The sequence below is a fragment of the Candoia aspera genome, chromosome 2 (genome assembly GCF_035149785.1).
Source record: "Candoia aspera isolate rCanAsp1 chromosome 2, rCanAsp1.hap2, whole genome shotgun sequence".
NCBI classification, from domain to species: domain Eukaryota; kingdom Metazoa; phylum Chordata; class Lepidosauria; order Squamata; family Boidae; genus Candoia; species Candoia aspera.
Genome location: NC_086154.1, coordinates 39,089,112 through 39,103,706, shown reverse-complemented (window position 1 = coordinate 39,103,706; position 14,595 = coordinate 39,089,112). Strand labels below are relative to the sequence as shown.

General features: G+C 36.1%; 1 protein-coding gene across 1 annotated transcript in view; it reads left to right on the top strand.

The window, feature by feature from the left end:
- Positions 1-12,897, top strand: part of RAD18 (RAD18 E3 ubiquitin protein ligase) — a 122,087-nt gene extending 109,190 nt beyond the window's left edge. Inside the window, exon 13 of the mRNA XM_063291620.1 lies at positions 11,802-12,897. Coding sequence (XP_063147690.1) covers positions 11,802-11,889 — 88 coding nt within the window. The 3' untranslated portion in view covers positions 11,890-12,897. The remainder of the gene's footprint in view (positions 1-11,801) is intronic.
- Positions 12,898-14,595: the final 1,698 nt, after the last annotated feature.

The window sequence follows — 14,595 nt, the reverse complement described above, 5'->3', positions numbered from 1 at the left end:
TCATCTTGATGTCTTTTATTCCTTAAATGTTTTTTAATTGTGAGCTGCCCAGAGTCATTGAAATTCAGGTGGCATACATATCAAACAAACAAATAAATAAATTGCAATTTTTTGTGATTGCATTTGTCTTACATGTAGTGGCCTTTTTTCCCAGACTGTGTCTTTCAATGGAATATGTGATTCTTTGCAATCAAATTTATATTCTGCATTTTAACATACGGCTGCATCCAAAGAGTAGGCTTATACAAGAAAATTAATGTTTCCTCCACGTTCTTGTATAGTCTGTAGTCTACTCCAACTTTATGCTACAGGCACATAGCATGGCAAATCAGGTCAAATGTTACTTTGAGCCGCTTCTGGTATATTCTTAAACACAATGAAATCAACCAAATAAAATTGAATGTCTTTGATTGTTTAGATTTTTGGCATTTTTTGAAATATGCTGCGTGCTGAAGCAAATCCATAGGGAGACTGTTTAAAACAGAGAAGCCTATCATGTAATAAATGCAGATAGGTCTTTATTATTTTTGTGAAAAACAACTTGATGGTATGCACTCTGCAAATCAAGAATACAAAACATCTCTGCCCTTGGGAGTTCTACAAATACTTTTATGTGTTGAACAGATAACACTGCAATACAGAAAGTTCATTTGCTCTGTCAAATCCATATAAAGATGGATACTCCTATTTTGCTTTTTTATCACTACTGTAGGTGAAATCCATTTTGTAGCAGTAATATCCCTCTGCATCAAATCCTTTATTTCTTTTGACATATGCCTCTCAGTGTTGCCATTTCTTTTGTACATGAACATCTCTTCTTTCTCCATTTTTTAAAGGGACTAATCCATGAGCACAGCCTAATTCCTTTTCGTGCCAGTACTACTGAAACTGATGCTTGTCCTACAGCAGTCTTTAACCAAGGAGAAACATGTCCTTCCAGTATCCCAGTATTTAATTCAGCAAATACATTTCTCTCTAAAACAGAAATAACATTAAGGACAATTTAAAATTCTACAAGTGTACTACAGTATGTGAATCAAGTCACCTCTATAGGCAAATACATGCAGATTTTAAAAACAACACACCAATTATATTTTTGCCTCAACCAATGTTTTTCCCACCCCCAGTACAAACAAAATTAGGAAGTACAGAAACTGCTGATCCAGTATTTACCATTAGCTCGATCTATTTTGAAGTTTTGTAAGCTATACGCAAAATTTAATTTTTCTTGCAACAGGAACAGATCTAGTCCTGCGCACACTATGGCTATATGTACATGCTGATTAAATTGATTAACATGGAACAGTTCAAGCAGACACTGAACTCTCTTAGCAGGACAGTTTATATAGCTTGTGATATACAGGGAAGATCATTATGAAAAACTTCATAGCTTTTAATTTTGTTGAATGCCTTTCTTTGAATGCTTTATAGCCATCTCTTCTTTTCTATAGCCATCTTTTATACATAGGATTCATTATTTTCACCGTGTTCTCTTTATCCAAGCTCATTACCTTAGCTTCTGCCACAACTTCTTCTATTTGTCTTGCAATAAACTCGGCTTTTCCCAAAAAGAGATTCAGTTCCCAACAGTGGTGTCTGTATGAAAGATGGTCCAAAAAGATAAGGTGGTGGACAAAGCATCATGGTGCAAGCATCTTGCCTTTTTTGAGTGTGCAACCCCCCATTTCTCTCAAAACTAAATATTCTGAACTATAAAAGAATTGTTTTCCCAATGGAAAGGGTAAAGTTTATTTAAGTCAAGCTCAGCTAACATACAGTATATTTCATGGTTATATCCATGGAGTTCTTTTGGCCTCAAGATGGAAGTGGCTTGCTTTTTTTCAGGAAATTCTTTCAATTTTCCAGTTTGACCTACAGCTGTAGAATTTCCTGGTGGTCTCCCATTCAACTTGGCACAACTTGGTTTAGCTTTTTTCAAGATCAGCAAAGTGAGGTAGGTGCTACCATGTGCTGTCTTTAATGAACTCTCTGCCATATCTTCAAATGTACACAAATGGAGGTCTTTTAAAACAGTGTTATCAATTGTACATCAATGACATTTATCCCTCTTTACTACCGTGCTCATTTTTGTTGTTAAACAAAACTTGTATTAAAAAATATTGTTTGGTTTTGGGTTTAACATGATTAAGATTAAAATTATTGTATTATGAAGTATAATGGTAGACAATTTACAGTATATGCTTTTTAGTTTGATCTTTATTATAGTAGATGGGAATGTACAGAACAGTAATAGGAAGGAAATAATTAAATGTTATCCTTGAGGGGGTAGTTGATTAGGAGGTTATATCTATATATCTATATCTATATCTATCTTCTCTTTCTTTTAATATAAGGGAATGCAGCAACTCTATGTAGTGATTTTTATAATGTTCCAATATAATGATTTATAGAAATAATGTGATTTTGGTTTAATATAGAGTAAGGGATTGATTATGGAAAATTGTTGTATATCCTTGCTGTTAAAAGTTGGAAGTCATCTCTTTATGTAACTCTTAAAAAAAATATTTTGTGTTCCACACCTTTTTAGTTTTTTTTCTTTTTCTTTGTAATTTTTTGTTTTTCTATCTTTGTCTGAAACTTAATAAAATTCTTTTAAAAAAATTAATGTGAGGGGAAAAGATCTGACCAGTTTTTAAAAGAAAATGTATCTCTTACAAAAACAGAGATCCATCCTCTTGTTTGTTTTTGTTTTTTCTTTTAATTTCATTTATTAAATGTACAATGGACATAATGCTACTTTATCATTTCTCATAGAATAATGGTTTGCTACTTTGCACTGTCAAGGGATGAATTTTATCAAATATGCAATGCTTTGTACTAGATCTTATGTTGTATATCCACTGATAGACAGTATTACCTAGATACTTCCATTGGGTAGCAAAAATGTGGTTGCTAAAAATAGAAATTTGATGTGGTTTTTGTTGTTGTTGTTTTGACTATCAAATATATGGAGTAAACCTAACTTTGTAGAAAACTGAATCTTCTGGTTAGTTATATATGACATTTTATGTTTGTGACTGATAAGGATTGACATTGTACAAAGTCCCCCATTATCATGTAAGACTCCTGACTAGATATAACAAGTGCTTTTAGGTTGGTATGGCATGCATGTGCTGCTAGAAATGAGAGTCACTGAATAAAATGTCATTTCCCTCTCCATCCAATCTATCCTTTTTCAACTGTTAAATTTTCCACTGAAAATAGTTACTGATTTATTGTGTTAATTTCCTATCTGATTGGGATCTTTTTGTAGGCAGTATCCATAAAATTATCAGAACTTCGAGAGAAGGATTATCCAGTGATTTGTATGGTAAGATGTAAATCCTATAAATCTATACTTTATCGGTCTTTCAGGTGGGGGTGGGGGTAAAGGGCACACACACACACACCCCTACACATGTGAGCTCCATTAATTATGGTTCTGGCATTGCAGACACTATTTTGACCACAACAAGATCAATCAATAAGCCTAAATAGATCAGGAGTTCTCAAACTTTAGGATGTTGTGACTGTCCCCCCCACATGACAAATAAACCTGTGAGACCCTCCCCCTTACCACATGAACAAACCTAATGATTTCAATGTAACAAGAAATAAACATCCTACATACCTTCAGTAATTAAAGTTTAGTTAGGCCCCAGGGCTGCAGTGTGTAAGACTGCGCTCTATGATTTCCCCTGTCTTAAGGGGATCCAGTCATGGGAATGCACACAGTGGGTTCCTGGATCTCTGCAAGACAGGCTGCGGTCCTGACTGACCACACTCCCACTCTGCCCGGACAGGCACTCTTCCAGCCAAAGCAAGAGAGCATTCTGGCAGCAATCCTGCCATTGTTCTGTAAACTGCCCCAAAATTTCCAGCCCTTCTCAAATGTGCTGGTGGGTTCCCACCCACATTTTGAGAGTTCCTGCAGTAGATAGGAGTTTCTCTGGGTAAATGACCCAAGAAAAAGTATTGCAAGAGGAGAAGTGAACAGGGGGAAAAAAAATCAAGCTTCCACTTTTCTGAGAGTAAGTAACACTAGGTAGATACATACTTACTTATGCCATTTGTAATGCACACTTTTCTCATTCATGATATTCATAAATTGCTACCCCATCATTTCACGGTATTATGAGAAGTGATGGCCAATTTCCCTTATGGCTCTAATTGATGGTAAAAAAAATCTATTGTTAAGAGTTTTTTTTTAAGTATAAATGAAACCATGCCACTGAAATTATTTCAGTAAGTTTATTTTAAGTTGAATGTACTTTTCTCAGTAAACATTATATTTGGATTCAGAACTAGTTACCTTTATAGTTTATTCATACTTGGTAAAATAATTTATTTTTAGCTTCTAATATATTGCATTAGATACTTTTCCTTTTGGGAAAAAATAATCCAAATGCCAGATTTTTGGCTGCAGTGGCATCTTACATAAGAGTGCAGCTTAGAAGCAAAAGTTGGAGAGGATTGGTCATTTGAAAAGTACAATAGATACCAATATATTAAATGGAGTAGCCTAATTATTTATTTGGGTAGACTCTTAGAAGAAAGATGGATTTCTTTCTGCAGAATCTTAGAACAAACAGAAGAGTAAACAAAAACTGAATTTTGAGAAGAGCCCTTTCTCATGTAATAGTGTAAAGAAAAGCTTTCAATGAAATGCTAGTTACATGCTGGCAAAATGGAAATGTGCCCATTGAAATTGGCTGACAATCTTGAGTGTGTGAATGTTCTCCTTTCTGTTTGAAAGTTCACCTTGTGGCCTTTTCTTGTTCCCTGGTTTGCTTCCTTTTAAACACAGTGCTCTTTTAAAAGTAACATTTACCAGGGTCCAAACATGCCCTTAGTGAAAGAGGCAGTTCTGTTTGCATTCACCAACAATTTCTCCAGATTGCTCCATGCCACAGCAATGCCCCATGCCCATCCCAAATCTCTCAGTTCTCAGGAGCATATTTTGTTAGGAGTGGGGAAAGCCATCTTGTTGCTAAATGAAAGTTCTGTGTCCCCATCTCCAGACTAATCTATTATTCTTAGTGTTCCTGATGTGGAAGAGTATTTCCTTGTGAAATGTAAATGTTACAGTTTTTAAAACTCTAGAACTTACAGCATTCTACTTCATTAGCCCACCTTCATTAGCCCACCAAACAGTGGTAAGTTAAGATAATGTGTATTTGATATGTTACCACAAATGATGCTTTGGAAATGCCTGAATGCTTGCTTCATAATAGAACAGTGGCATTGTGGCACTCTAGTGACACCCCAGATATTATCAACTAACGTATTTATTTCATATGGCATAACAGAATGCAGGATTGTTGCATAAAAATCACAGAAACAATATATAAAACATAGGACATTGGGACAATAAATTATTTTAAAAACACGCAATACAAATGATGAATAGAATTATGAATAAATTAAGTTGTATGTATGAGCAGTTACTAAAGTAACTAAGCCTATGGCCGGATATCTAGATTGTTTAGCCATTGGACAGCAGTAGCCTTGAGATGATGTAGTTCTTGCAGGGAGCCAGGGAACCTTCTGAGGGGACATTCCATCGCAATATAAAGTTTGCGGGACATTCCAACAGTCACAGTTAGGATTATCAACCAGCCCCCATTTATGTTTCCAATATCGGCACCTGCTGTGATTAGTTCTCTCTCTCTGAGTTAGTTGATTAGTTTGGGGTGCAATGTAGACTAGCCTCCTCGTAGTGCACCCCGGGCAACGTGACCTGTCATAGCTAAATAGTCTACATATTTTGGCTGCTGGACCTTACAAGGATTTCCCAGCAAGAAGCAGCAGCATGAACACTGAACTAATCAACTAACTCAGAGAGACAGAGAGATTAAATATACAGTCTTTAATATTTAATTTTTAAAAATATGGCTAAAATTTTGCCAGATTTCTGTAATCCCATGTTAAAATTTGGCCATTTTTATAGAAAGACATCATCAGAGAGGCAGTATCATGAACACCAAAGTAAATAAATATAACTGTGTTCATGTTACTGCCTCTCTGATGATACCTCCCTCCTGAAAATATCACTGGCATTGGTCATTCATTCAACAACAACATTGTTGTTTTCTAGGTCCAAAGTTGACACCATAATCGCTTTCTGAAAATTCTTTTGTGAACTGGCCCTCTGAAATAGTGGGGCGTGATTCTTCTATGTTACAGCAGGTTCCTGGTTTAAGAACATCCCGGTTTACGGATGACTCCTAATTAAGAATGGACTGCCATGAAAACTATTATATTAAAAATTCATGTTAAGTACAATATTTCAGGTTAAATATACAATACTACTTTGTGTATTATTATGCTTAAGATTTATAGGGTATTTGGAAATGTTTCTTAAGTGTTTTATATACATAGAAAGGTAAAATATATACTATATATACCAAGACAAACATTTGACTAACTGATGCTAAATAACTTCTGATTTACATACAAATTCGACTTAAGGACAGACATAGGAACAGAACTCGTTCTTAATCCAGGGACCTGCTATATTTGCTTTGGGCAGTATACCCCTCTAATGTTGGCAGCTAGACCACTCTTCCTTATTGCAGATTTTGGTCTATGCTGTATTTCATTAGTTATGCATGTTGTTCTGACATTTTGCTCTTAATCCCCATTCTCTCCCAAATAATATTTTGCATTGTTAAATTATAATGGGGCAGGCAATTGTAGACATCAGGGATCTAAAAGAGATACTTATTCCTCAGCAGTTGTGGCAAAATGTGTACTTTTGAAAATTATAACTTTATACCTGAAAATAGGGTACTTCTTGACATTTAAATCTGTATAAGACCAAACTCATTTTAGATACTTTTTTAAACGATAGATGATCAAAAGGTGTCTGACTGTGTTTATCTTTACTTTCTGTCTGTAAGGCACAGATGTCTGTCTGTATCATTTATTTATTTAATTTTTATCCCACCTTTATTATTTTTATAAATAACTCAAGGCAGCGAACATACCTAATACTCCTTCCTCCTCTTATTTATCATAGGCATCACGTGAATTGCTTCTTAATAGGTTTTTAAGATACTTGAACTTGTAATTCATGGTAGTTCTACATGAGATTGGCAGTTGCAGAGCTCAATGATGAGATTCATTTGCTATGAACGTCATACAGTTTACCATATGAAGATGTATAGTGAGTGGTGCTGATACAAATTTAGATTTAGCTATAGTTCCTTTTCATATTTCATACTTTATTTTGTTTGCTATTTCTTGTTCCCATTCTGTGCCTTGCATCACATTTCTTATCTCTGACGTGGAATAATGAGATAGATAAGAATGTATGTATGTATACAATAGGACAAGATGATGCCATTTTAGCATGCATCGCCTTCTGAAATTAAATGTATTTTCGTTATGATTATTATTTTTAATTGTTGTTTTGAAGAGTCAGAATGGGAAGCAATAGGGAAATAAAATGTTTTAATACGTTATATTTATTGGTGAAGGATTTTTTTCTGTTGGCAGCCATCTATTCAATGTTAGAAATAATAGAATAGCACAAGAGGAAAGTATGGATTTTGTAAATTCCTGCTTTTCCATCCTTTTTGCTGAAAATAAAAGTCTTATAGGCTTTAAAAACTTAGTTTGCCCACACCAGATGTCTCTGTATCTTCTTACGCTGATAATATCAGCATTGTTTTAGTCTGTTAAATACAAACTTTTGTCTACATCAGACAAGACTTAGTTAACCAACTGGCATCAGTAAGCTGAACAGCAGGAAAAAAAATCCTTTGGGGGCTTTTGGAAAAGGGAAGTAGATTACCATCATTACACCTAGACTTTTTGTCTCAGAACAAAAGAAACAAGAAGAATACTCACTATAACAGGCCTGCTCTAACTAGAAAAGAAAACATTGAATTTTTACAGTTTCTCTCTGTCTCTGTCTGTCTGTCTCTCTCTCTTTTTGTCGTATGGCCTAGCAGTTCAGTGTTCATGCTGCTTTTTTTTCTTGCTGGGAAATCCTTGTGAGGTCCAGCAGCCAGATGTGTAGACTATTTAGCCGTGACAAGTCACGTTGCCTGGGGTGCACCATGAGGAGGCTAGTCTACATTGCACCAAATTGGGCTGAGAGGGAGGGACTGGCCCAAGGTCACCCAGTCAGCTTTCATGCCTAAGGCGGAACTAGAATTCACAGACTCCTGGTTTCTAGCCCAGAACCTTAACCACTAGACCAAAATAAAGAGACTTAACAAGAAGGGGTAACCAGATTTACTTCTGGATATTTTGGAATTTGACAAAACATGCTTACTGAATTGGATAATTTAAGTAGCATAGTTTTGGTGCACACATTGATTTCTTATTAAAGTTTAGCTTCAGTTAGGGCTTATCCAAGGTACACTTTAGTCTGAACAATACCATGCCTATCCTTATGATTTAGTAAATAATATAAAGAATGAACAGATTTATGTTTAAATTGTGACTCAGAGAAATTCAGTGTTGAGACTTTTACATAAAGAAGTTCTGTGATTTTTATCCAATATTACTTGTCTGTTTTAACTAATACTGTGTGGTTGATGAGACAACTATATATGAGGAATTAGACACTACTAAGAAAGCATCTTTCTGGGAGTGTGCATAGTTAGTGCTCTTTGCGTGTTCCATCCCATCATGGTTATATAGAGTGACAGTATAATCTTCATCAGTAGATTTGAGATGATGTATAAAACCATGACATGAACTTCCTTGAAACTTAAAGGCTTGCAACTTTAAAACTTAAGATAATCAGCTCACTAAAGTATTTTCCAAGAATAAACATCACACTCTGCACAGGCATCTGGCTTTAGCAAATCCTAATCTGGTATATCCAAATGTGTTGTCTTATACATAACAGTGCTGGAAGTTGTAGTTCAGAAGGGGCATCAGCTTAAAGAAGCTATTCTTAGTATATTCCTAAAATGCTCAGTTTCTGTGCACATGAATTTTCTTCCTGATCCAATTGAGTAGCTTTTTAAAATATATTTTCTTGCCTGTTTCTCATCTCCAAGTCGCAGTACTATATAGGAATGATATGAAAAGATAAAAACATTTTGCATATGTAATTGTTCTTATAAAACAATAGTAAACAATAAGAGGTATTGCTGAAATTTGGATTGTTAGGATTGCCTAAAAATCTAGTGGTAGAATTAAAATAGCATCAATTGATATAGACCCGTGGGATCATCAATTGATAAATCTAAGGTTCTTTGCATAAGGTTTCTCTCTATCATACACTGTGAAATTGCAAATGCACTTAACAGGCTTTATAGTCTGCAGCAACCTAATTTTGCATAATTTGGTGGTTATAAATCTTATGGGATGATTTGTACAGATAAGAGAATAGGTGCCATGTATTTCTCTTTATTCAGTCGATGGTGCAGTCTTGGTCCATGTTTTCCCTCTTCTGTGATGTTTAATCAAAACGATGGTAACTGTAAGCTTTCATTGCTCTTTGTACATTGAGAGTCATAGGACTGTGGTGGGTCTAGAAATCTAATAAATTAATAAAGTATCTCAAATATTTGAATGCTTATATACTCTCCAGTTGAAAATATTATTAAACTTACTTAATTTAGAACCATAATACTTTGGGTATAAAGTAAACAAATGAAATCTATACTAAAAAAATAGTAGACTTACATAGATTATATTGAGTTTAACAATTTAAACCTGACGCTTTTAAATTTCTCCTTGGCATTCACTTCTGTTGTCTTTTGATTTTCTGTCAGCTACTCTTATTTGTTTTATTCTGTTACTGCACTTTACATTTTGAAATCCAAGATTTTAAGTTACCATGCAAGAAAATGTATTTATTTTTTTCTGACAAAGGAGATACCTCTTTTCAAATTAGTATAAGCCAAGTATTTGTGCTTATCCATCTCTAATCTTTAGGTTTTTTTGGTTATCATTTACATTTCTGCAATGTTCTGCTATTTTCTTAATCCTTCAGAGTTTTAAAAACAAATTATATTATAGTTTTGATCTCTTTGCTATACTATAAATTTGGATTCTAAACAATCTGTACTGGATAACAACATGCACACACTTTTTATATATTCATGTTGTGGTAAGAAAATAAGCATTCCTCCCACAAGGATATTTTGTTCAAATCTCCTTTTGATCATTGAGATTCCAAAAGCCCAGTCTTTTGTTGAAGAGGAATATTATCCTAGACATATTATTCATCGTAAGTGTCAAACATTGTTATATCATATCTGTTATCAACATATTCATGTAATTTCCCCGTGTTGTTATGGCTTAGAAGTTGAGTGTTAAAAAACCTCAGCAATAATTCTTTCTGTGCCTGTTAACCCCCCAAGCTCATAAAATGAGAACTAGTTTTCCTATTTAAAAAATGCTTTAGCTAAATCTCAGATAACTGAGGTAAATTATCTTGACTCTTCTAATAAATATCTTAGCTCTTAAATATAAGTTTGAGATCAAAGGATGTAAGTGGTTCTTATTTATTTATTTATTCAATTTGTATGGTCACTTCTTTGCCAAGAAACTCTGGGCAGCTTACAAGTTAAAAGCACCAAAAGATATGTCCGCTATGGAGAAAAAAGTCACAAATCAACACATATGACATCATGAACACTTAACTTGCATAACACAACTAACACCTAATGATGCCTTACAGAACATCCTGGCCCAGTGCTCAGGGGAAGAGTCACATCTTCAGCTTCTTTCTAAAGGCCAGCAAGGTCTGGGCCATCTAAGTCTCAGGCGGAAGGGCTGTTCTATAGGGCAGGCATAGCAACAGAGAAGACACACTTCCAGAGTCCCATAACATAGCACTGTTTAATAGATGGGACCCAGAGCATGTCAATTCTGTCAGTTCTGACTGAGTGGGCAGAGATAATTGGATGATCCTTTGAATATCCTGGCTCTGAGCCCTGAAGGGCTTTGCAGATGACAACCAGGGCCTTGCAACCATTGATAACCAGTGCAGCTTGTGCATTAGCAGTGTTACATGGGCATGTTGAGGTGCACCCATAGCTACCTGCACTGCTACATTCTGGACCAGCTATAGCTTCTGATGGTTTTCAAAGACAGCTCCATGTTAGAATGCATTGCAGTAATCCAAACAAGAGGTCACCAAAAGGTGAGTGACTGCGAGCAGGTGCTCCTGATCCAGGAACAGGCACAATTGATGTACATGATAGATTTGTGCAAAAGCCTCCTAACCATTTCTATCACTTGCAAACAGATACAAGTCAAGGAGGACCCCCAAACTGCCCACCAGTTCTGTGTGAGATAATACAGCCCCATCCAGAACTTAAGATGGAAGATCTCCAGGATCAGGCTGCCCCAGAATTCACAGCCATTCAGTGTTGCTAAGTTGAGCCTGAGCCTGTTTCTGTGGCCTGTTCCATCCAGATTACTACAGCCTCCAGACACTGAAATGGAACCTAGGCTGCGTCACTTGGGCAATCAGGGGTTAAGACCTATAGCTAACCCATGTTGCCAGATGATCTCTCCAGTGGTTTCACTTAGATGTTTAATAGGAGAGAGGGCATCAAACCATAAAGTAAGAGCCTAAAGTTAGGTCTCTGCTCCCCATCAACCCCAGCTGGAACTAGCTCTGATGTTGTCATCTGGAAGACCCTTGCTCCTTTCAGCGGTGCTGCTCCACAGATGGCCAAATGTGAGCTAAAGATGGGGGGGGAGAGGAGGGGACCCTTTGATTATAGTGCAGAATATGCTGTGCTTGTGATTCATTTACAGTATCTTCAGATGCTGCTGTCTGTATTCAGTTTTTAATTTGCATGCGTCTCTTTTTCTTTTAGAAACACGAATATGAAAATGACCAAGCAAAAATCACAACATTCTAGAAGCAGGTCACTAATATCCAAGCGTAAACGAAGAAGAAAATAGCAGCCATTTCAGACACTGTATTTTGTTACAAAAATTTCTAAAATGCTGAAGTTTTAGAAGCATATATCTGGACTCAAGTTCCATTCCCAGCAATGAACTTCACTTCAAAATGAATGTATCTTTACTATTAACAGCTGTATATCTGAGTGGCATGAAAAGAGTGTAAGCAGCAATTCAGCTTTTAGAATATATGCTGTTTTTCTAGATCAGAGTTAAAGGACTCTCTCTTCTGCTATGCCAAGCATTCAAGTCTTGCTTGAATCAAAATCAATTAATATGTATAGTTGCTTTTGACTGCTTGTAAAATTTCAACTAAGTTTTGGACCAATTCTTCATTTAGCCAGATGTCACTTTGCAGCTAATATTCATTATCAAATTTACTTAGATATTGCATGTATATGTTAAACAATCCCCTGTGGATATGCTTTCAGTATCAATACATGGAGATACTTCCCGACCAATTTTTTCCAACTTTTTAAATTAATTTTCATGTTTAGAAGATGATCACTATGACCAATTAATAAAATCAAAAGCCTATGTGAAATATTTTGGTTTTGTTTTATCAGATTACAGAGTATTTTACATTCTCTAACATAAGAGCCCTTTCCTGGTTCTCTTTCTTAATGTAATATATTCCTGCAATGTACTGTATAAAATGCTATAAACGCCAGCCCTGCTGCTTTGAATTTTAATTCTTTTTTTTTTTAAGTTGCTGCTTTATTTTGTTTCAGTTGTTTTATTGCTTCTCATGGATTTCTCCTCAGATATTTAAGACAGGTTTTTCCAATTCTGGATATTTCTGCAATGTGTGTGATTTTGCTGAACTCCATCTGGTGCAGATCAAGGAGTGTGTCCCAAAGGAAGGTCTGTGCACAGTTGATTTTTTGCAGACTTATAAAAACTACCCAAAAATTGTTTTGACTCTAGGTTCTAAGTTTCATGAGAGTAATAGAAATAAATGGGGTGGGGCTATGTAAGTTTTGAAATAAAAAACTTCTCACTAGCAAATTTGCCGCTGTTATACCGTGGCTTAGAAGTAAAAAAACAGTGGTTGGTATTTTAGAACTATGCTCTAGGGATAATTATCCTATAAGCACAATTCAGCCAAGACAAAGGTACACACCCACACACAAATGGCCTAATGTCCTAGGAAAGATCCTGTTACAGGATGCACTTCCATTTAAGGAATGTGATTTGGGATCTTTACATTGAGAGTGGGGATATTGAAATTTGGAGGTTATGTAGTGGGGATTTCAATAAAGAGGGAGCTATTGGTTGTTAAAATGCCTGCTATTATAGACACGATCAGTCACAAAATATTCACTTTCCAGCAGGCAAAATAATGATACATTATACTATTGTACTGTATTATTATTTACATTCTTTTATAATGTATCATAAAATTATGATATATTACTTCTGTATCATGATTTTACCCATAGGGCACTCAAAGCTGCTCCCACTGTCAGGAACCAGGCCAAGAACCACGCTGAGCCGATATCTCCAACTCTAGTTCTTTATTGTTCTTGCCATACAGACAGATTCTTGCCAGACTAAAGCTACTCCACTAACCTAAGGGAAAAGAACCCAGAAGGGTTCTAGGGCAGAGCTACCTTGGACCTCTTAACCTTCCCAGCAACAGTATCCAGGCTGAGAAGCCTCTTATCTGTCTGGAATGCATTCGCTTCCTGGGAACCAGCGGCAGTGCCAGAATCCACCATGTCCACCATGCATTTTATTTTTCAGCATGTCTTCACCTGAAGAACAAAACATTGGGATGCTGCCATGTAGCTATTCTTTTTTTTTTCCTCGGGGTGGTGGTGGGGAGTATTTGTGGGTTTGGTTGGGTTTTTACAGAAATGCCTATGAGGCCTATTTTGGCCTCAAAAGCAATCTGATAAAGAAAGACGATGCTAGAAACTGGCACTTTGCTTTGCAACACACTGCTTTTCATAGAGTTAAATACTTTAATTAAAGTCAGATGGGTCAAGAATGTGACTGGTACCAAGGGAAGTGCCTGAGGATTGCTGCCAAAGGGTGTTATATAGTCTAGCCCTACTCAATTCCATGTGATCCTTGCTGTGTAATGCTGTTCCTTAGCCAGGCTGCTCTTTCCTGGATGTTCTTGGGACCTCTGGGTCAGCGTGTTAGAACTGTGTGTGGGAGGCTGCCTTTTCAAACATGGTTGCCATTTCCCACATGAAGCAGTTGAGAAGCATCTTGGCAATGGCTGCCAGGAACAGATCCTTTTCAGCAAGGACAAAGAACTTCCTCCATTGACATACCCGCCTGGGACCCTCTTCATGTGGTGCTGTGAAAGGCCATCAGTGTGGTCCTGTCCTTTCCTCTCATGACTGAAATGACTAGTAACAGTTTTTAGACTCTTACAGGCTTTTGATGTTTAACACACACACCTCTTTGACTTTACTGATTTTTCCCCACTTTTTTCAACAGCCTTTATAGTTCTGTATTTGCTTTACATTTGGTTGTGTGCCATCTGGAAGCCATATGCAGTGAAGCCAAAAATACATTTTGTTTCCTTGAAAACAGATACTGAGTTTGGCTATGAAATGTATTGCTGTGTCTTGTCTTGACAACAAAGCAGACTATTTATTTATGTTGAATTAATAGCAAAGTGCCAGTGAAATACAGTTCTTTGATGAACAATGTTTACTTTTCATATCCTGTGGACTTGTTAAACTATTT